The sequence below is a fragment of the Capsicum annuum genome, chromosome 2, assembly GCF_002878395.1.
Source record: "Capsicum annuum cultivar UCD-10X-F1 chromosome 2, UCD10Xv1.1, whole genome shotgun sequence".
Taxonomy (NCBI): Eukaryota; Viridiplantae; Streptophyta; class Magnoliopsida; order Solanales; family Solanaceae; genus Capsicum; species Capsicum annuum.
In genome coordinates this window covers 132,494,664-132,518,483 of record NC_061112.1, presented here as the reverse complement: position 1 = coordinate 132,518,483, position 23,820 = coordinate 132,494,664, and the positions used below count along the sequence as shown (strand labels likewise).

At 33.9% G+C, this 23,820-nt stretch overlaps 2 protein-coding genes across 2 annotated transcripts; one reads left to right on the top strand and one right to left on the bottom strand.

The window, feature by feature from the left end:
* The first annotated feature begins 11,968 nt into the window (after positions 1-11,968).
* On the top strand, positions 11,969-15,714 carry LOC107859502 ((-)-alpha-terpineol synthase). Its single transcript, XM_016704543.2, has 7 exons — positions 11,969-12,246; positions 12,450-12,732; positions 13,436-13,811; positions 14,138-14,356; positions 14,622-14,760; positions 14,865-15,113; positions 15,231-15,714. Exons 1-7 carry the CDS (start codon positions 12,142-12,144, stop codon positions 15,525-15,527), a joined length of 1,668 nt encoding a protein of 555 aa, XP_016560029.2. The 5' UTR covers positions 11,969-12,141; the 3' UTR covers positions 15,528-15,714.
* LOC107859501 (caldesmon) lies at positions 15,663-22,411 on the bottom strand. Its single transcript, XM_016704541.2, has 3 exons — positions 21,981-22,411; positions 19,373-19,541; positions 15,663-19,271 (listed from the first exon to the last, which is right to left on the bottom strand). Exons 1-3 carry the CDS (start codon positions 22,092-22,094, stop codon positions 16,144-16,146), a joined length of 3,411 nt encoding a protein of 1,136 aa, XP_016560027.2. The 5' UTR covers positions 22,095-22,411; the 3' UTR covers positions 15,663-16,143.
* Positions 22,412-23,820: the final 1,409 nt, after the last annotated feature.

Genomic DNA, 23,820 nt, shown 5'->3' with positions numbered 1-23,820 from the left:
AGAAAACTTAGAGTAGGATCGTGTAGGACTTTTTATTGGCTTATAATGTAGGCTTGGGGTTGGGTAGGATGACATTTGGGATAAAAGTGGCTAGTTCCTCAATGAGCATTGCACTGTATTCGTGCTTTTGACATTTATTGCTCTTTGACGCTCAATCTTCTTTATTGTGCTTCTTTGCCCCTTGTTTTGTATTCGTTTCGACTTATTTTGAATCTTGTGTTGGAATTTTTACCCTTTTTGATATATTTTCCTTCCTTTTTTTTTCTCTTTGGGGGATGATTATTTCCCATCTTTATCAGGGTTACCTTTTTTTTCATTGTGGGGGTTCTTACTCCTTCTTTCTTTGAAGTCGTCTTTCTTTTTGTTCTTCTAGGGATATATGTCCTTTGCCTTTGGCAACTTTGATCTTGAATCTTCATTCGAAACTTGCACGTACTTAGTGCGCTCGAGGAGGTGGGCCAAAGAGGGATAGTGCATGTAAACACTCAAAAGGTATATGCTCAAATGTGGTTATTCCAAAGAAAAGGTTCCAGGCTTAAAGGGGGAAATAGTAGGGATTGATGTTATTTGGTAGGTTGTGGAAGGCACAATCTAGTCAAGAAAGTCCTACAATCCTTTCCCAAACTAAGTGTAACTCAGAATTTTGCCTCAACAGACATTCAGGCCAAGTTCTGGATCAACAATGCAATGCAATGAACTAATCTAAACCTCACCACACAATGCACTTGAAACGATAGGGTTGACTTTGTTCTTGTCTTACATGTATGCAAGAGAATTTTCGAGTGTTACTCAGTTTTGACTAAGAGATACCAAAAGAATCTATGGTTTACCGTGAAGTCGGTCCTCTCCATCATACCAATTTGTTCTTTCTCATGCACACTCCTAATTGTGTTGGTACAAACCAAATCAAAATTTTATTTTATTTAAAAAAGAATGGGACCGAACCTAAATGAGAGTTGCCTACGTATCTTGTGAAAATAGGAATCAGGTCTGCGTAGTTCAGGCAAATTTATAAATTTCTATGTAACATGTATGAATGTATAAAAGTGGTGGTCATCTTTGAAAAAATAATATGAAAGACGATCAGGAAGGAATTGTTTGTATCAACGAAATTGGTTCAATTAGACGATCAAGAGGATGGATGTCGAGAATGAGGAGAGTTTTGAAATTACTTCAATATGTCGACTAGATTGAGAAGGTCAGACATTGAAAAAGTTATGACATTATTTCACCGTAGTTGGAAGGATTGTTGTGAATGAAAGAATATTGAACCCTTGCTTTGATAGTGGGGATCGATACACCATAAATTTAATGGTTTATGACATCCGAAAGAAGAAGCTAGATGTTCTAGAACCAAAATCGGGTGAGGATTTAGAGGTAGGTCGGCTAAGCACTAATATTATTGAGATTTGGATTTGAGGAATCATTTATTTGCGCCCTTGAAGACTTTTGGAGAGCGTCTTTGAACTGTTTCAGAAAAGTTGCCCCAGTATGAATACCGAAGGAATTATTTTGAAACAGTGAAGAGACCGAGCCCTCATACAGGGCTGCCTACGTATCTTGTCAGGACAAGAATCAGGTCAAAACATAGTTCAAAACTGTTTTTTGAGTTTGTATATGACGTGATTTATTTCTAAATTAAGAATTTTCCTAAATGGTTGAGAGTAGGTCCAAATAATTGCGAAAAGGTACACTAACCTAAATGCTCCAATTCTGAAACTAAAGAATCCAAAGAAGGTTCGGAGGAGTGCAGTACTCCCCTCGCGTGCTCAGTGTGTGAATTGTGTACGACCAAAAACTCAATGAAATTGTGATTTATGATTAAATAAAGTAAAAAATAATGTGTAGCAGTTTTTCAATGTACAGATAAAGTGTATATGAACAAGCAATGAATGAAAGAATTGATAAGACAACAAAACTAATTTGTGCAAATAATGTAAAATTTATGAATAAACAGATAAAGAATCAAAGAATTTAATTGCATGCAAAAATGTAAAAATACCTCCCTCGATTGAAAAATCGAGTTTATCATGATTAGAACCTATTGTTAATCCCCTGCAGAGTTACCATTCTGTCATGTCCTATTTTTACCAAGGTTAAACAAAACATGACGTTATGGACTCTAAAAGAATTGAAATTTGTACAGAGTCGCCACCTAATTTTTAAAGGAAAATAAGGAAACCTATTTATTTATCAATACGTATGATTAATATTTTACTCTTCGAAATCCTATTGAGACTCTAGGTAAGGGTTCACATTATCTCGAAGGGAAAGGGTTCGGCACCCTTCAGAATCCACAAATGTGGTACCCAGCTAGACTAAACTTATCAATGAGGGGGAGGTATAAATATTTAAAATAATGTAAAAGTGTATGTGTATTAAGTATAAAATAATTCTTTAAAAAAAAACATAAATGTTTAAAACCATGTAAAAGTATATGTATATTAACTATATAAATAAAATCTATTGTTATAAAAAATATGTAAAAGATATGTATAAAATGTATAAATTACATGTGAAAAAGAAATGTATTTTATTATGTACGAAAAGAAATGTATTTTAATGTGTCATGAAAAGAAAAAGTATTTACAAGTAATATTTTTATTTGATTAAAATTACAAAAAGGTAAAATTTATTTGAGAAGAAAAGACTACATAATACGTGAATACTTGATTGATTCTTTTATGTAAATATTAACGGCCTAAGCTTTGCCTAAAAGCGATAAATTATGTAAATAAAGAATATCTTCACCCGACACCCAAAAAGTAAAGTTTTCACTATAATAAATTGTACAAATATAAAAATACAATACAAAATTTGAAGGCCTCTTTGAACGCAACTCCCACCGAGTATTCCAAAATAACCTGTATAAACACTTGTAAAAATGTTAGTAACAAATAGATAATTATCAAAATAAATTTAAAAAAGTATGTAAAATATGTAATTTTAAAAATATAATTTTTATTTAAAGGTGGACTCAGATTAAGTTTTAGACTCGCCATGGCTACGAAGTGATTGCTCGATTAATCGGCCGTCCTAAAATGCCTTCCCAAGATACGAATCATAAAACCCTTTGTATTATCGTGATGTTATAAAAGTTTCGTCATCACCCGTAATTTATTTTTGTTACGTATTTGCATACATAATATCCGTCTTTTATTTATGGAGGCCTCAAAAATCGACGAAAAATTTCTTCATCGACCATACGTCAGCCCTTTATGTAAAAATAATATTTTAGGAAAATAATGTCCGTCTTGGTAATGGAATGACCTCAAAAATCTGACGAAAAAATAAAATCATTGGCCAAACATTTATTTTTGATGTAAATAAGTAAATTTTGAGAAATAAAAATCCGTTTTGTTACGGGGTGGCCTCAAGTATCCGACGGAGAGATAATGTCATTGGCCAAAATTGTGAGTATCCTGTTCTTTATTAGTTAAGCAAACTTGGAAAGGATGAAAATATCAACCCACAGTATTAACGAGCAACCACCATTAAAAAATGTCAAAAATGTGACAAAATTCAATCTGTCAGTAGCAAAGAGCAATATTCAAACAAAAGGCAGTCATTTGTTAGCCACCCAAAATCACTAAAAAAAAAAGAATTCAACAAGATTCCTGAAAATATTACTCCAGCCAGATCTTAAAACAGACAAGAGCAGAAATATTATCAGATATTAAAAGTGAACAAAGAGACCACCAACACTGCTAATTCGAACGGCGGTGAAACCTCGAATCAACGGATCTTTTTGTGCCATGTTCGAGACAGATCTATGAGTGAGGGGATAAATTAGACCGGATCTGCTCGTTTTTTGGTAGTGGACGACGGAGAGGGGAGGAGGCTCGTCGGTCAACACCTCCGGCGAGCTCGCGATGTGAGAAATGGAGAAAATGGGGGATGGTTGGGGCGGTGTTGGTTTTCCGGCGATGTGATTGCCGAATTTTATTGGCAGTGGAAAAAGGGAGAGAACGATGGATGTGCATGTGTGTTTTGTGTTGTATAGTATGTGTTTTATGTAGTGTGTGTTTGTGTGTTTTGAATAGAAAAATGGAATAAATAAAATATGTTTGTGTATTTATGAATATGTGTGTGGGTTTGCAAAGGAAAAAATGTTTATGAGTTGTAAAAAATAAATATATATGTATTTTGTATATGTTGTTAAGAGAGAAAAGGAAAAAATGTGGATATCTGTGTGTGGGAGAGAAAATATGGGTGTTTATTTTGAGAGAAAGAAGAATAATGAAAAATGGTCTTCCACCTTTGCCTATTTATAATAAAATTGGGCACTTCCTATTATCCAATGGATAAAGGGGTGTTCCTTCTTTTATAATAACACATCCTTTAGTCCTTAGGATATTGACCAAAGGATGTTTATCCTTTTGACCAATGGATAGAGTTATTGTCCGAAGTATAGTGTCATTGAGTTGTCATTGTCAGATGTGACAAGACATTATGTATTGTCGTTGTCGAATGTGATAAGACATCATTGTGTAGTCATTATCGAATGTGACAAGACATTATTGTGTGGTCATTGTCGAATGCGACAAGACATTAAATTATTATACTGTGTAAAAATAATTGATCCGACTTAGCATTTACGGACCATAAAAATGTACAAAATGCAGGTATTGATTTGTAATTATGAAAAATGTAAAGAATGTTGAAAATATTGAAAAATGTAATTTAATATGAAAATATTATAAAAATGTGATGTCATGTCGTGTACGTGTGCAGATGTTTGTAAAAATGTTAAAAGATAATAAATTGATAAAAAGATCCTAATATATAGAGGATTATCAATAAATTATAAAAAGTACGAATATGAAAATAAATTAATAAAATTCTAAAGTAAGAATGAATATCAATAATTTATTAACAATTGTAAAAAAATATGTGAAAATTGTATTTTGTGCTCTTCAACGGCCAGGAAGCCTGAAGACGTTAATTTTAAGCATGGGGAGCAAAAATTGGGTGTCAACACCCACACATCATGCATTGGATTTCATATGGGATTGGAGTGCACGCCTACATAGTATATTTATTGGGAGCGGAGTGCACACCTGCACAGTATACATATTGGGAGCGAAGTGCACGCCTGCACAATATATTTATTGGGATCGGAGTGTACGCCTGCACAGTATATGCATTTGCATTGCATTGATTCATTTGGTTCAGATTGATTAAAGTGTATTTGTTGATCTTGTACTTATTGTATATGTGGATTTGTTGACCTTGTACTTATTGTATATGTGTTATTTATTTCACTGAATTGAGAAATTCTTAGATTGTGGTATGATATTCTCATGACTGTTAAACTTGACTATTCAGTTTGATTAAGGTGGTCTTCCTGAGCACAGGTTGTGTGTTTGTGTCTAGATGATTTACGTGATGTCACTCGTCACCACTTTGAATTAGGCTCGGTCGACGATGCTTGTTGTGTACACGTGATTCCGTACTCACTTTTATTTTTTCTGCACCCTATGTGCAAGTACAGATCCGGCGACCTTTGAATAATGACCCCTATGGTTCCTTTTTTGCTATCATCATCGGAGATTCGAGGTAGTTGTTACTGGCTTTAGAGACTACTGAAATTTCCTTCATCCTTATCCTTATGCATTTTTCGCATTTTGAAAAGACTCAAACTTTTTTTTGGTTATGTATTTAGTGGCTTGTACTAGTATCTTCCAGACCTTGGATCATCTATGATTTGATTTTACTAGTCTATTAATCTACTTATAAGATTATTCGGGATTAGTTATGTTCTATTTTCTTCCGCTTCTATGAGTTTGAGATGTTATTCTTGAATTTGGGTATTTGGCTTACCTATTACGGAGAACAGAATAGGTGCCATCACGATCCTGAATTTAGGGCGTGATTGAAATAAATGTGTAAAACTATGGGATCGGTTGGTAGGTGAATTGATTTGATTTAAAGGTAGTGATGTGATAATATATGTTTTTTTTATTTTTTATGTAAATCGTAATAAATTATTACGTTTTACAAATTATTTTGTAAAACGTAATTATTTATTACGTTTTACTAAATTTTTTTGTAAAACTTAATAATTTATTACGTGTACTAAAACTTTTGTTATTGTACATTTTTGTTACACCACTGTTAAAAAATTGATAAAATGTAATAATTTATTACATTTAGCGTATTTTGATAACTTATTAAAGAGCTGGCTTATTTGAATCACTTTGTTCATATCTTGACTTATTTTAGTTCTGAATTCAAAGATCTCTTATTTTCTGATCAATATAGATAAAACACTTTTATTATGTTTCATAATTTAACACAAAAAACTACTTCTTTCGTCCAATAATAATTATTCATTATTGACTTTTCGCACATCTTAAGATTCAATAATAATATGAATAATTTTACTATATTAATTTTTGAATATAATAAATTTTGAAAAATGAATTGCATCAAATTGCATTATGAATAATATTTAGTACTAAGAGTGAAATAGACATAAATAGATAAATTATCTATTAATTTTTTAAATCGAACAAATATTATTAGATATTTATTTTTAGTATAATATAAAAATAAAGATAGACAGAGGAAGTATATCATTGTCAGCGAAGAATATACTATCAAAATTTGATCATTTACAGTAATGAAAACGCACCATAGTTCTTACTAGACACCACTTGAACTTCTTATAAAGTACATTCCAAGCAAAACATCCAAGTTGAACAAATTCGAATATGCTCTAATTTTATTTAGGATGAAGGAAAATAATGGTAATTCAAATTAAACTATTTTCTTGAAATGATCATGGAATTTAAATTCCATTTTCTAGCCATTTTAATTTACTGACTGGTTCTATATCGTTTTTACACAACTTTTATACAGGTTTTATACAAATCTTATACATAAATATTCTATACTAAATTATATAGTTTTGATACATAATTTATATAATAACTGTACATTTGCACTTCAAATTAAACTATTTCCTTGAAAATGACCATGAAATTTAAATTGCACTTTGTAGTCATTTTAATTTACTGACTGGTTCTATGCCCTTTTTACACAACTTTTATACAGGTTTTATATAAATCTTATACATAAATATTTTATACGAAAATTATACAGTTTTGATACATAATTGATATAATAACTGTACTTTTTTTTTACACGTTTTATACTACAATTATATAATTTGTATACAATTTCTATATATTGTACATATACATATTTGATAGAACTATACAATTTCTATACATATATCTTATATAGATTCATATTCTATTTAATAATTATATCATTTTTATGTAATTTAATTATTATTTCTAAACAATAAAAAAAAAGCAGAATATTTGATCAATTTAAAAATTTATAGTAAAAAAAAATTAAAATATTTTTAAAAGGGTCGAATTGCCCAAGTTGAATATTGTATTAGTATTGTATATAGACTGTATCAGTATCGTATATGGACTGTATATAGACTACGTGGATCAAAATGACCCAAATTGAGAAAGATTAGGAAATGATCATAAAATAACATTTGTTTAGCCGACTGAACATTATTTGTTCAAATGCCAAACTTGGACTATAATTAGGTTATTATTTTTTAAAAAGATCATAAAGTGTCCTTTTCCCTTTTATTTAAAAAAAAACTAAAGCCCCTACATTATAATACACACCCAAGATACTTTAATTGGGGTTGGTCTCGCTAATGGAACTTAAAATTTCTGCAAAATCTTTTAAGATAGAGGAAATAATTATTACTCGCTCTGTTTATTTTTATTTATTTATATTTGACTTGACAATTTTTTTTAAGAAATACGCAATAAATAAAAGGACAATTTTACAGTATCACACCTATTATGAGCAAGTCATCTACATGTTAAAATGAATAGTTTTTGAAAACAAAGGTAAAATATATATAAAATAATAAAATATCTATTTATTTTCATACTAGACATGTAAAATTAACAATTATTTTTTTTATTATATTGGATAAGTAAAAATAAACATAGGGAGTACACAAAATAAACTATAGTACAAAAATTTTGGATGATTTTAGTGTCTTTTGTCCATACTAGGATGTAATGAACTAGCATAACTCAAGGGTAAGGCTAATAAAACGTTTGCTTGATGACTCAAAATTAAGGCTAGTAAAGTATTTGCTTTAGGTCTCCAAAATTTTAAGGCCTCAAAAATTTTAATAATGAATTTTACGATTTCAACTTCACTTAAATAATAATGAAGATTTTGAAATACATTTAAAAAATTATCTAAAGAAAAGAAAGAAAAAAATGCTATTTAATTGGAGTAATTTAGAATTTTAAAATTAAACAATCCAAACTTCATATTGATAAATAAAATTTTAACAACAAAATCAAAATTAATTTATTGGAAACAAATGGGTAACATCTTAATAACTAGAATTAATCTTTATTTTTATTAATAATCAATTAATATGTGAAGTTAAAGATTATGTGTCTTTAAAAAATAATATACCAAAAATGACTAATATGCAAGAACAAAAAACAACTCTAAATTATTACAATATTATTTTTGTATGTATATATGTATAGATTTAATGTGTCTTATTAAAATTTAGCTTTAGACAACTAATTTTATTGACACGACAACTAGACTCCATCCTCATTTCTATTTTTAAACGTAATACTTTTTAAAAACCAGAAAATCAAGTAAACATTTGATGTCAGTGCGTTAAGGAAAATTTTAATGATTAGATGATTATATAGAACCAACATTACTAAAAGATTTTGAAGGTTCCGGTAATTGTTGAATAGAAATAGCATATACTTTGGTTAATACCAATAACTAAGGGATCGAGTTACTTCAATGAATGTGCAATTATAAAACATTTTTTTCCTTTTTTTTTTACTGATCATATTACTTCTTTTGTCTCAAATTATCTGTCGTGTTTCTCTTTTATATATCTCTTATGAAATTAGAATAGCTTTTAACTATTTTACCCTTATTTATGCCTTAAGATAATAATGTTTGCTTTATTTGTGTGTCATTCATCTCATCCTTACCCTTCAATTCCTTTTTATATGTTCCCTAACTTGTAATCTTTCCATAATTTTATAACGTTCAAGAACTATTGTTATTAAGTTTTATCCTTCAATTCCTTTTTATATGTTCCCTAGCTTGTAATCTTTCCATAATTGTATAATGTTCAAGAACTATTGTTATTAAGTTTAAACAAAATAATGAGTACTTTTATTTTAAATCTTTCAAATTATATCACGATAAATAATTTAAGACAGAGAAGTAATGCACCCATAGTCATCACCCACGATGAAACTAGTGATCTTTGCGTATTCCATAAGAAAAAAAAGATATGAAAAGTGATAACATTTCGGATCTATTCATGAATCTTTATTGGATTAAGTTATTTTATTAATTAATTTACTTTGGAGAATTGTATGTCAACCTGGCTTTATTACTCGTGCTTTGAGTCCTGGGCACCTTGAGTAGTACGGCGAGTTTAAAATCTTAATTAATTACAGGGAAAGAAAGGTTCAATGAACTGTCTTAATTGTTTGATTAACCTCGTATTATACCTTATCTTGGATGACGTGTCACAGCCCCATTTTATGGGAAGTGTCACCTGCTGCCACGTACCTCGTACCTGATATCTTACTAAAATTTTTCAAGAAAGCTAATAACAAGAAGTAATCAATTGCACTAAAGGTTTAATGAAAAAAAAAATTGTCTTATCTTAATAAGTAAAATAGGACATCAAATTAGGAAATTTGAGAAGGGTAAAATGGGACGGAGAGAGTATAAGATATCTGAGTAGCAGTTTTGTATACTGCTGAGATTATATTTTGCACACGAATTCGTGTTGGATCCTTAAGATTGAATTATTTAATACATATTTATCGACATTCTTTTTTAAGAATTTGAGCAACACAAGCAATTTAAGTGGAAAATGTTGCAACAATGAAAAATACGTGGGAGAATTAGTTAATTGATACAGTGATTTGGGTGGCAATGCAGATAATTAGCTGAGTTGAAGGAAACTTAAGAAATTAGCCTAATCTACTCATGAAGGTATCTGATATCTAATGCAGGTAATTTTGCAAATGAAGTTGTGGCAGATTTAGAATTTATGAATCATGGTATTCGGGAGGTTCCAACATACACAGACATTCAAAGTTTTAAAGTTTCACGCAGAAACTAAAACACTTATCAATTTTCGTGATTTGTTGGGTACTTTTATAAGTCTTATATCATCTGCATCAAATTTAATGAGTGTCGAAACACTCCAAAATTGACCTTAGGTCCGCCCTTGAAATGACATACTCCCTCTATTTTATTATGTTTGGCTCCTACATCTAATATAAATGTTTCACTTCACTTGTTCATTTAAGTAAATTAAGAGAGTTTTATTATTTTTCCTCGCAAAATTCGTGGAGGATCCATTTCATGTCACAAATGTCTTCATTAATTGATTGCAACGTTGAAAAACAATAAAAATTTGATAATTGAGCCTTAAAATATTTTCCATGATCACATTTTGAAATGGTACCTTTCAATGATGTCATTGAATTTTTCCTATAAAAGGAGCTCCTCGGCTCATTTATTAGATAAACACCAACAAAAAGAGTAAAAATAATATAGAGACAACAATAAGATATCATATAGACTGTGATAAAAATTACTCTGTGAAAGAACAATTTAAGTGAGTGATAATTTAGTATGGTGAGAATCAAAAGATGATTATTTTTTTTGAGTGTATAGTGATCACTTTAAATATTATACTTGTGATTATAATGCAAAATTATTAATATCAGCTGTTCATCTTAGTTGTGGCTCTTTTGTTCAAAAATAATTTCATATAAAATTTTTAATACCATTATTTTATTATTTTAATATAAATAATTTTATATTATTTTATATTTATCCAACAATCTAAAAAAACTAATTAAATCACAATAATTTATCGTATATATATACAACCTTACCTTACAGAATCCAAAGTAACATGAAAGGGGAAGTACTTACTTCCTAAGAAGACGTAGATGCTCGATGGTAGTAGTGATATTATTGAGCTCAACTACCAAATAATTCTGTCGGTGGATTTGGATAGCATTCATTAACCAGATCCTTTAGTACTAGACACCATATCAACTTTGGACTATTCATTCATTTTACTTGCATCCTATATTAAAAATAAATATTTTATTTTATTTATTCATTCATATTAATATTAAATAAATCAAGAATCAGTTTATTTTATATATATCAATTTTTATTTTGTGCAAAACAAAACAATTTTTTATAAATATATTTTAAAAAAATATATATTTCTTATCTGTTGAGACTCCTGTCAAGTAGTTAGTTTGCCAAAAAATATTAATTACACTTGTTTATTTATCATAAATTAGGCTATTTTTGTAGGGCAATTTTGTTAGGCTCCTCCAACTACTGTAGTATGCCTAAAATAACACCAATTTTTAATTTGTCAAAAAATATTAATGACACTTATTTATTTTTCATAAATTAGGCTTTTTTTTGGTTGGGGTGAGGGTTGGGGTGGGGGTTGGGAGGGGAGGGGGTGGGGGTGGGGGTGGGGTGGAGTTTTGTTAGGCTCCTCCTGCGATGTAGTATGCCTAAAATACCATCAGTTTTTTTATTTTCTCAAAAATAGTGAAAAGGTGATTTGTAGATTTTAATAAAAGATAAAAAGTTTAAATAATATTTCTAAATTTCTTCACACTTTTAATATATTTAGAGAGATTAGAGATTTACGATATTCAAATTTAAAGTCCTAAAACATCATTAATAAATATGAAGATCAACAGAAACCAAGTAATATGAGATAGAAAGAGTACTAAAATATACTCTTTATCATTTTTTTTTGGTTAATTTTTGCTTGTCCATTACACTAAAAATAAGTTTTCATTTTTACCTCTTCACTTGGCATGATCAAATCGTGAATCCATCTCTAAATTTCATATATTGTCTAATTTTATTGTGCGAGTGATGGTAGAGTTATATTGCTCTTTTTGAGTTAAATTTAAACACCATGTGCGATTAATTATTTTTCCAAAGTGGTTCGAAGGAGAGAGCTCTTTACTAAACTTGTTCTATAAAAGCTGCATAGATTAATTTGGCTCACTTTTCCTACTGTTGACATGCATGCTTGAAGGTTACCCATTAACAATGGATGCTAGAAGGTCAGGAAACTACAAACCTAGCATTTGGGAGGATGGATATGTCCAATCAAGAGCTAATTTGTACGCTGTAAGTACATAATGTACTTCAAAAACTAATGATTTTTTTTTTTTTTTTAAATTCATTTTCGTTATTCCAAACTAAATATACATCGCGATAGATATTAGTATCGTAAATACTGGACGAGAATCGTTGTTGTGATGACCTTTTTACTTTATTTTTTGTATATCTTTTCGGAAAAAAAAGAATTAGTGACAACCTTTATCATGCAGGAAGAGAAATATTGTGAAGAAGCTGAAAAGCTAAAAGAAGAAGTGAGGAGGAGGATGTTAGAGAAACCAATGACAAACTCATTCGAACAACTTGAGCTTATTGACATTTTGCAAAGACTTGGAATAGACTATCACTTTGAGGAAGAAATTGATAGAGTATTGAAGCAAATATACGTTAACTATAATAAAAGAGATCACCATAATGGGCTGAAGAATGAGGAGTTGTATGCTACAGCTTTAGAATTTCGACTGCTTAGACAACAAGGTTATCATGTTCCTCAAGGTACTCAAGATTTAACTTTCATCATTTTTTTTAATTGTGGCAGATCTAAAGTTTTTTATAACACATTGCAACTATGTCCAGTACTGAACTCTCGGGTGGTAAGTATACCTCATATCCACCCCACCGGTAACCAAAAGTCTCATGTCTAAGGTCTACAAATGTAATTGTCAACCAAATTTTACTCCCGAAATGAGACTTCTGCTCGGACGGGAATCCGATTATAATTCAGACTACAAAGCTGATATCGGACATCGATTAAAAAAAAAAAAAAAACTAGTTCACGACTAGACTATTTTAAGGATTTAACTAATATATACCGATATATAAAATGGGAATGTCAAAAACACACCTAAATTATCCCTTTTTTTTGAGTTTCACACCTATACTATTGTTTGTGTTAGTCTAAGAAACACAGCTAAACTATCACTAATTAGTTTGAGAAATACACCTAATAGCTTAGGTGTGAAACTCAAAAGAAGAGGATAATTTAGGTGTGTTTCTAATACTTCACTCAAATATAAATAACGAATTTTTACGAACAATACGTCCTAGCAGGTTAGCTGTCTTATTTTTCAAGTTGCTAATGTCATTACTATATATGAACAGTTACACGTAGTTATATCTTATAGGTGACTTGGTAGTTAAATCCATGTTTTAATGTTATTCTTACGTAATTTCACTATCTTTCATTCTTTTTTGGCAGAGATATTTTGCAGTTTCATGAATGAAGGGAAGTTCAAGAGAACCCTTGTTGAGGACACTCAAGTGCTGTTGAGTATGTATGAAGCTTCCTATCTTTCTATGGAAGGTGAAAACATTATGGAAAAGGCTCGAGATTTCGCCACTCATTATCTCATGGAAAGTCTTGAGAAGAAGAAGATGGATGAGAATCTTGCGGAGCAAGTAAGCCATGCTTTAGAAATGCCTTTGCATTGGAGGATGGAGAGACTAGAAGCAAGATGGTTTATAGAAGTTTATCACAAAAAAGAGAACATGAATCCACTCCTACTTGAACTTGCAAAGTTGGACTATAACATGGTACAAGCAACATACTTGGAGGAACTAAAACAAATGTCAAGGTGGGGTGATTTCCATGACATTTGAAAGTGAGAACAGTATATAGAATACACTTTTAACAATATTTGGTACAGCAGAAATCATTTTTTTTTTTATGAAAAATATGGAGTTAAGATAGTTGTAAGTAAAGACGTCTATCCTCACATAGTATGGAAAGACATTTTCAGGTAATTAAATGCCAGAAAAATGACTCTCTCATAAAATACAATCTTCCTAAAAGATGACTATGGCATACCGAACACATTAATTTTGATTATAATTTCGTTTAATTTCAGAGCTGAGAATTTTAATTGAAGGTATATGTTTTATTAATCTGGTTAAAATGCAGGTGGGACAAGAATATTAAACTTGTTAAGAAGATGAGCTTTGTGAGGGACCGATTGGTGGAGGGTTTCTTCTGGGCAGTTGGTTTCACTCCTAATCCTCAGTTTGGATACTGCAGAAAGCTTTCGACAAAGCTTTCTGTTCTCCTCACAACAATTGATGACATCTATGATGTTTATGGTAGCTTGGATGAACTTGAGCTCTTTACTGATATTGTTGACAGGTTTGTCCACACCCGTTACATCTTTTCCTCGTTCTCAATATTATATCATCATGTCACTGAAAGACAACCATAGGTATCTGTCCATAATAAGTTAGATCAGTACCCTTTTACACAGGCCGAAATACAGTAATAGCGTAAAATATTGTTATACTAGTAGTCAAGAATCAAATCCTTTTTTCCACTCTACTTGATGGTTGGACTGGACTAGAATCTCAAATTCATTATTAATGGGAGGCGTATACACTTACTGTGGTTACATGTGAAGATGGGACATCAATGCAATAGAGCAACTACCTGACTACATGAAAATCTGCTTCCTAGCTCTCTTCAACTCCATGAATGAACTGGCTTATGATATCCTAAAAGAACAAGGGTTCAGCATAATTTCACATATAAGGAAAGAGGTAGTAACTTTTTTCTTCTATCTAATTTTGTCTTGAATTTCCCACTTCATCTTTTTATTTCTCACCTAAAAGTATATTGACATGTTTTGTACCAAATATTTCAGTGGGCTAACCTGTGTAAAGCTTACTTACTGGAAGTGAAGTGGTATCAGAGAGGAGATACACCAAGCTTGAATGAGTTCCTGAGAAATGCCTGGATAACGAACACCGGTCCTGTACTAATAATGCATGCTTATTTTTGCATCACAAACCCCATAAAGGAGGAGGAATTGGAATGCTTAAAGAATTATCCTTCCATCATTTACTCACCTTCGCAAATTCTTCGACTAGTAAATGACTTGGCAACTTCACCTGTAAGTTATGCTTATATTTTTTAAAAAAAACAAATTGTGCCTGATATCAGTAAATTCCTTAATGATCTCTGATACAAGAAGTCAAAAGTTGTTTCATCTTTTGCAACCTTTGTTCAGGATGAAATCAAGAAAGGAGATTATCTTAAATCGATCCAATGTTACATGCATGAGTCTGGGAGTTGTGAAGAAAATGCTCGAAACTACATAAAGAACTTAATTGATCAGACCTGGAAGAAGATGAACAGAGACATACTAAGGGACCGATCCTTCTCAAAGGATTTTAGAAGAACCACCATGAATCTTGCTAGGATTGCTCAATGCATGTACCAGCATGGGGATGGATTTGGTATTCCAGATCGCGAGACAAAGGATCGGATACTCTCCTTGTTCTTTGAACCCATTCCTCTTTCCTGAAACCCCATGCTTCATTATGTCTGTTTATACATGAAGCTCCACATAAAAAGACATAAAATATGTAACAATATCTGTTTTTCTATAGCCTGAAAAACTTATATAATTTCTGCAGTAAATAAAGCTATGGAACAGCCATGGAAGTAAATAAACTTGTATTGCAAGAAATACTTACCGACATTGTCTCGAATGTCCAACATTACATAATAATGGAAGATGAAAAACTATTAGAACAATCAAGTAGAATACAAGCATCCCCAGCCAATTCTACATTGGGGATAACGTATTATAATCTCATTCTCAAGAAAATAGATGTTTAGAAAAAACGATTACCAATTCTACATTGGGGATAACGTATTATAATCTCATTCTCAAGAAAATAGATGTTTAGAAAAAACGATTATACATGTCAAATTTCAAAACACATCATCAGGCAAGCAAATGGTTTTTTATAATGTTTCCAGTGTTCAGATCATTCACTCGTTGAGCTCATCAATGGGAATGACATATAGCCAGCATACATGAGGCAAGTACCTAGTCCATCATCCCAACTCCTGTCATGCTATCGTTGGTTTATACCATGTGGAAAAGCCGTCCAAACACAAAATCTATTCCAGCTTCATAAAGCGCTCAACTTCTTCTCAAACATCTTAGCCCGTCGAAGGGCATCCAAGGCCTCTGCCTGCTTTCCAGAACGCTTCAAGTTTAACGCCTTTAGTTTCTCTGCCTTTACCTGCTCTTCCAAAAGTTTTCTCTCATTGGAAGATTCTTCAGATACACGTGTTTCAGATAGTTTTGGCTCTGGTCTTTCAAGGATTTGAGAGGCAATTGTGCCAGTTTTATCAGTATTGCCAGTTATAGTTTTTTTTGTTTCTTGCCTTTCAGGGCCATGGGATACAATAGCGGTATCTGCAATTCCAATAGCTTTTAAAGCAGAGAAAAGCTGAGGATCAAGAAAATCCGCAACACTGACATCCTCTGCTGATTCAGCTGTGGGATCAGAAGACTTCATTGCATCCTGTGAAGACGCTTCTTCCAACTGGCCTTCAATAGCTTTTGCCAATTCAAATTCAGCATCGGCTTCTTCAGTCCTACCTTCCCTTCGCAACTTAAGTGCTTGACGTTTGTGGCTGAGAGACTCCTGCTGCAATTTAAACCGTTCACGTCCAGACAATGGCTTTGGCCCAGAGCTTGGACTTACTTCTTTCTGTCCCACTTGAGATATATTAGGAACTTTGTTTGGACTAACTTCCTTTTCTCCAACATGCGAGATATTAGGACCTGCCGAGACTGTGGAACTACTAGTACCTAGAGTCTTTTCCTCCTCAAGGCGCTTCTCTAAAAGTTTTGCCTGTCGAAGTTCCTCCTTGGCTTCCGCCACTTTCCCTTCTCGCTTCAAAGCAACTGCCTTCCTCTTGTGAGCCAATATATCTTGACGAAGGGAATTTTGATCAAGCTGAGAATTAGCTTCCTGGGCATTTTTTGACTCACAGATGCATGATTTCTCATCTGATTGAGCGACCTCTTCTGGTTTCTCCGGAGTACGAGTAACTTTGCTTTCCATGTTCTCAATTGGAGCCTTCCTTGAATCAGATGGAGGAAACTGTGGGTTCTCAAGGGGAGAATCAATAGATTTACGTTCTTTCTGCTCATTTGACTCAGTTGGAACTCTGTTAGACATAGATTCTTCAATTTCGGCCAATTGCTCTTCTAACATTTTAGCTGCATTCATCACTTCCTCTGCCTCCTCGGTCTCTCCTTGACGTCTCAATGTGAGAGCCTTCCTTTTCAAGCCCAGAAGTTCCCTCTGGATTTCACCTTTACTTTTTTTAGATGCTTGAGCTTGGATGTTACTCATAGCTTCTTTAGTTGGGGACTCGTTAAAATGAGAAACATTATTTTTCCCTTGAAATGACGCAGATGGAACATTAGCTTTTTCGTCATCCTGCCGGCCCAAGTTATTTTCGGCCAATTGCTCTTCTAACATTTTAGCCGCATTCATCACTTCCTCTGCCTCCTCGGTCTCTCCTTGGCGTCTCAATGTGAGAGCCTTCCTTTTCAAGCCCAGAAGTTCCCTCTGGATTTCACCTTTACTTTTTTTAGATGCTTGAGCTTGGATGTTACTCGTAGCTTCTTTAGTTGGGGACTCGCTAAGATGAGAAACATTATTTTTCCCTTGAAATGACGCAGATGGAACATTAGCTTTTTCGTCATCCTGCCAGCCCAAATTATTAAGCAGTGAAAGATAAGTTGGGTCGTGCAGGTCTTGATCTGTAACCTCTGCCTCTTCATCTCCAGCATCAATATCTGCAATACTTTCATCCAGTTTATTATTCCCAGCCATGGGCTGCACGAATTTTGGTGGATTATCAATGTCTTCAAGTTGCTTCTCAAGAATCTTGCCTTTCTCCAATTCTTCTTCAGCCTCATCTAACCTTCCTTCCCTTCTTAAAGCTAGAGCCTTCTTTTTAATACCAAGAAGCTCTCTCTGGATCACCGACTTACTCTTTGGTGCTACTTTGTGCTCTTTATCCTTCCTTTCAATGTGCTTTCCAGCATCCTCTTCACTGTTATTTAGTTGTTCTCCAAGCTTGCTTTCCAGTGTTTTTGCCCTCTTTAGCAGTTCCATAGCCTCCTTAGTATTGCCACCCCTTTTCTGGCTAAGAGCTTCCTTTTTCAGTGACTGAATGTCACTTCGTAACACTTCCCTATCAACAGGCTGGGATTGCTTTTCTGAAAGCTCAGATTCCGCAGCATCTTCAGTCCAACCCATTGACTTCAAGGCAGCTGCTATTTCTGGGTCATACATGTCATCATTGGTTACTTCAAACTTACCATCCGTACCAATATCATCATCAATCCCGAGAAGGTTGTCAAAATTGTAACTAGAATCTGGTTTAGATCCAGTAGATAAATCGTCAAATTTATCAGCATCCAGGCCACGCATCAAAGAAGAAAGCTCATCATCAGATTCTTCATCATCACCCAACAGTTCCTGCTCTTCTATTTGCTTTTCAAGAATTTTAGCCTTCTTCAATTCTTCTTTGGCTTCAGCAAGTTTCCCTTCCCGCTTCAGCTGGAGTGCTTTTTTCTTATGAGCAATGACCAGTGACTTGTCAGTTCCATGAATTTTCTTTCCAGGATTGGTCTTTCCAGAAACTTCTCCAAGAAGTGCAGAAAGTTCACCCTCGAGGCTCATGGTTGCTGGCCTTCTATCAGCAGCATGAAGATCCATATCTGACCATCCCAGTTCTCTGAGTTCAGAAGCAAGATCATCCTTCTCTTCGGTAAGATGAGGAGAGAGCTTATTTTTCCTACCAGACGCTTTGCCATCATCAGTATCTTGCTGGTTCTCAGTGACATTACTGGAAGACAGTGCTCTTTTACGATTTTTCCTCAGAGAAATCTCCATAGCAGCAGCCTGTCTTTCAAGTTCTTTGCCCCTCTTAAAAGCCCTTAGAGCTTCTTCAGGTTTACCCACAGCTTTTAGAGTTCGATGATTCTGTTTTTCTTCCATAGCTTGCTGACGTAATTCTTCAGGAGTAATGGAACCCATCTCAGCTGGCTGCTCTGTCTGATTACTGCTTCCATCTCCAGCCTCATCTTTACCGGAGAAATCTAGAACATTTGAACCTGATGCAGTGCTTGCTGACTGTTGATCATGGGAAAGAACATCCGAGGTCCTTTCTTTACCCAGAAGTTGATTTAAAAATTCATCCTCATTCTTAGATGCAAGTCTTGAGCTTCCTATGAGAGACAACACTTGTATTTTAAAACGAGAAGTAGTTCATTTATATCTATTAGCACAGTAACTATGACTGCAAGTATAACCAGTTATTTATTGGTACCTTTTGATGATCTATTTTTGTGCCCATGTCGCATTTCAAAACGTGCAGCCTCTTCTAATCTTTTGCATGGTTCACATATACGCACCGGTGAATCACCTTGTCCGCGTAACACCATTCTTTGTTGGGTACAGCTACTGCAAAAAATGCCCCCGCATCTCCGGCAATGATGCTGGAATTTCATAGGTGTGAATCACAACATAAGTGAAAGAAAAACAAGAAGAAAACCAAACACCTACCGTATTCATATTTCCATCAAACACGCAGCATGTAGACAGGAGAGGGAGAACAAAATTGTTGAAATTTGATTTATTACTGCAGTAACTTTTAGTCTAATAAGTTATCTATATTTAAGATGAATTTGAATTTTAAATTTTAGATTAGGTTGTTTAGTTGTTAAGATATTTTAGGCTTCTTTGAATTTCAAATTATGCAGATTATGTGCTTTATGTTGGCTATTTAAAGCCCCCTTATGCTGAATAAAATTATTGAAAGCCCCCATTGAGAGCCATTTTAAACACATTTGCGACCCCATCTTTTTAAAAAAAAACAAAAAGAATCATATATACCCTTGATAGTAAGGATATAAAAGATGATATTGATGTTTCAACAATGCTAATGACCAAACAAAAGTGCCATTATTAAAAGAACAACACTATGGCGGAAAAGAGAAGTCGCAGCAGCACCTAATTAGACATATCTAAAAACTTCAAGATGTTGATGTCCATTAACTACTTCCTTCAACTACTACCTAATGCATTGCAACCTATTCGCACAACCCAAAGTATGCCTACAGTCCGCTAATGAAGAGGTTTGGTCTTTATGCAGCAATATGCAAAAAGTTCGGATGCTTCACAGCAAAAAGCTAGATTCCTAAGCCGGGAATTTGCAAACTCTTGTTTGGAAGCAGCAAGAATATTTCCAGTTCAACAAAATTCCAGGACACCAGTGTGAATTTTGTTTGGAGAGAGATTATCCTTGATCTGAACTACTACTGAATAGTTTGAGAAAATCTTAACCCAGATATTCGCAAGAAGAAGGAAACAGGGAAAAAAGCATTCAATATCTGAGCTATAATGACCATAATTTGCTCTCCAATTATATCAAAAGGGAGAAGGTTCACTGCTCTCACAAGAAACAACACCTGTTAACGTCGATCTATGAGCAAAAATAAAAAGGAACAACAACATAACAACATACCCAGTATATTCCCACATAGTGGGGTCTGGGGAGGGTAGAGTGTACGCAGTCCATACCACTACCTCTAAAGAGGTAGAGAGGCTGTTTCAGATAGACCCCCAGCTCAAGTTAGAAGACAGCATACAAAAGCATGAAAATCCTAGAACACAATAAATAACAACGGTACGGCATCCACAGAAAATTGCACGTTGCCAAACACAAGACCCCAAAGTCCACCTAAATACTGACAACGCCTCAACCACACCCTCAACCCTCTATCCTAATGCTTTTCCTCCATATCTTCCTATCTAGGGTCATGTTCTAATGCAAATGGAATTTTAACTCCAGCTTTTCAAACAGGATTGATAAATCCTCAATTCAATTGCAGCTCTACTTGACAAATGATTTGGACTATGATAGCACACAAGCACACACACAAAAAATGTTCATCTTTTTGGATTACTAGCTATAAAAGAATTATAAACACTTTAAACCCAACTACTAAAAGTTATAAAACTTTAAAACAAAATATATAGAGCATCTTCGTGGTCAAGAAATTCACTAGAGAAGCAAATGAAGAACCTCTTGTTCTCCAATACTTACTATCGCGGATAAGAGCACTAGCGAATGAAACTACGAAAGTTGTACATCGCAGATAATGAGGGAAGATACTGGGGGGCAGGGAGGAAAGAACCATAGATTCCCATCTTATCACCCATAATGATTACTTTTTCGTAACATTAAAGAATATCGATTGCAACTATTCTCATCCAAACACACGTTCCATTTACGTGGCAATGAATTAGAAATGCATAAACTGTTAGCAACCAGGATGAAATATACTGATTTTTCTGATGAACTTATTGCCTATATGGCACACCATTTCAACTCTGGAAAACTGGATTTTCTACTTAAAGGGGGACTAGCGTGACGTAGCACCCACTAATGTGGCAAGTCAGGTGGTTCCTCTATATTAAGAATACAATAGAATTCTGTACAAAATGCATCACCAAGCACTTGAGTCAAACGGATATGCATTACCTAGATGAGATGGTAGAAAAAAGCTTAATATCATCAGCTAATTGAGATGGTCTAAACAATATCTAGAAATCTACTAAAGATACTATTAATGGATTATTGTATCTTAATGAACCCAACAAGAGTACAGTACTAAGTAACATAAAGGTGAAATTTTTCTATAACTCCCACAAATACTCCTTGACAATACATACCAATTAAGTTAATGAGAAAAAAAAAGGCACAACATATAAAACCAAATCAAGAACTTATACTATATAGGATCTAACATGTGATCATTCAAGAATCAAACCCCCAATATGACCAAAACTAAAAACCTTACAAATTTACGATCGATAAAAATCCTATTTTTGATAAAGGGTGTCAAGAAAAAGTGTCGAAAAAAAAAAAAAACCTTGCGATTGATGAAAGTGAACTGAGAGGAACATCCTTGACAATGAGAAGCATCAACTACCCAGTTGTTCCCTCTTAGTGATGGCTTTGATGGTAATCCGATCTTCTCCAACATTCTTAATATCAACCTCTGAGGTTTCGCTGATTCGCTTGTTGTAAAGTTCCCGTCTTTGTCTTGGATGCCGAGTGCAGCTGACCAAACGACGACGTCTAGGTGGAGATTTGGCAAAAGAAATCAAATACGTAAGGGAAGCACGGACCAAGTCTAATCTCTTTTTATTTTGAGTTAATTAATCATCAGTTAGTACAAGCACGGACCCTTAAACTTGTAGTCGAGTTACATCTAGATACTTAAATTAGATGTTATTTTAATTAAATATTTATATACTGTACATCATTAAAGTATCTTTATTGGCTATTTATTCAAGTTTTGAATTTTTTTTCCATGTATATTTTCACATTTAAATAAGTTAAACCATTTATAGGATATAACTTACAAGGACTTCAAGTTATGCTCTCAACTCCCCAACCACCAGACTCACTGTCGCCCCATCTTCGGGAACCGCCCGACATGATGTCAATCAAACAACAACCCCTAACTATCCCCGATCCAAGACATGCAATCAGTTTCGAGGATAAGCTCCTTAACAAAGAAAACTCTTTGAACAACAATTACAATTACAGTTTCAGAATGGGCAAACGTCCCCATTGGAGCAAAGGAAGATAGTGGTACTGTCGACTTATCGGAATATGACAAAGCTCGAATCTACTAGCCATGACAATACTCTGTCATTGTTAAACTCTTCAACAAAAGGCTAACCCACAATTACCTCAAATTGAAACTTTAAGATACGTAGAAGCCAACGGACCCCTTGTACTCATAGATCTGGGCAACGATTTCTATACTGCTAAATTCAGTAAATAAGAAAACATGGCAAAAGCATTACAAGGAAGTCCCTAGTTCGTAATAGGTCACTTTCTATCAGTTAGGCGGTGGGAACCAAACTTCATTCTACAAGAGGCAACCCAATCTCACACTGCGATTTGGCTCCGACTGCCCCAATTGCCAACAGAATTTTATGACCAGTCCATTCTGGATCGTATCGGGTCAAAATTAGGCACCCTTCTCAAAATCGATACTTGCACATCCGCCACCCTTCGAGGCCGATATGCTCGAATCTGCATCCAAGTCCCACTGGACACTCAATTTAAAACTCATGTCACCATCGGCACCCATCACCAAAGGGTTATCTACGAAGGGACGGTATCTTATGCATGGGCTGCGGAAGACTGGGCCATATAGTTAGGAATTGTATCCACAACAGAACCACTGCGATGATGGGGCTAGAGACTCCGACTACATCCATATCCACACACCAAAAGACAGTCAAAGCCGAAGACTGGCAAGTGGTGTCTTTCCTTAAGAGGAGATCCTCATATAAACAATCTATCCAGAATCAGAACCACAAAGAAACACCAGGAGGAAAATAACCTCAGGTAAGTACTGCCACAGACGACCCAGGTATGCCCTTACCTCAACAACAACCACCCTTCCCCCACGTCATTAATAACTCTAATATTGATTTTAAAAGGAACAAAAAAAATATTAATAAAATTAGGAAACAAAAGAGAAAAGGGAAAATAAAAATGGGCCCCAGCAACCAACATGGCAATAAAACTGTTGCCAGCTACAGCCCGTCCTCTAACCGGGCAGCCCAATACCCATCAGCCCAAAACCCACCATTAAATACGTTGACCAGCCCCCAATTAATTTGGGCGGCTCTTGCCAGACCTCACTCTTCTCTCTCACCAACGAGGCTTTGATGGAAGCCTTCACTTCT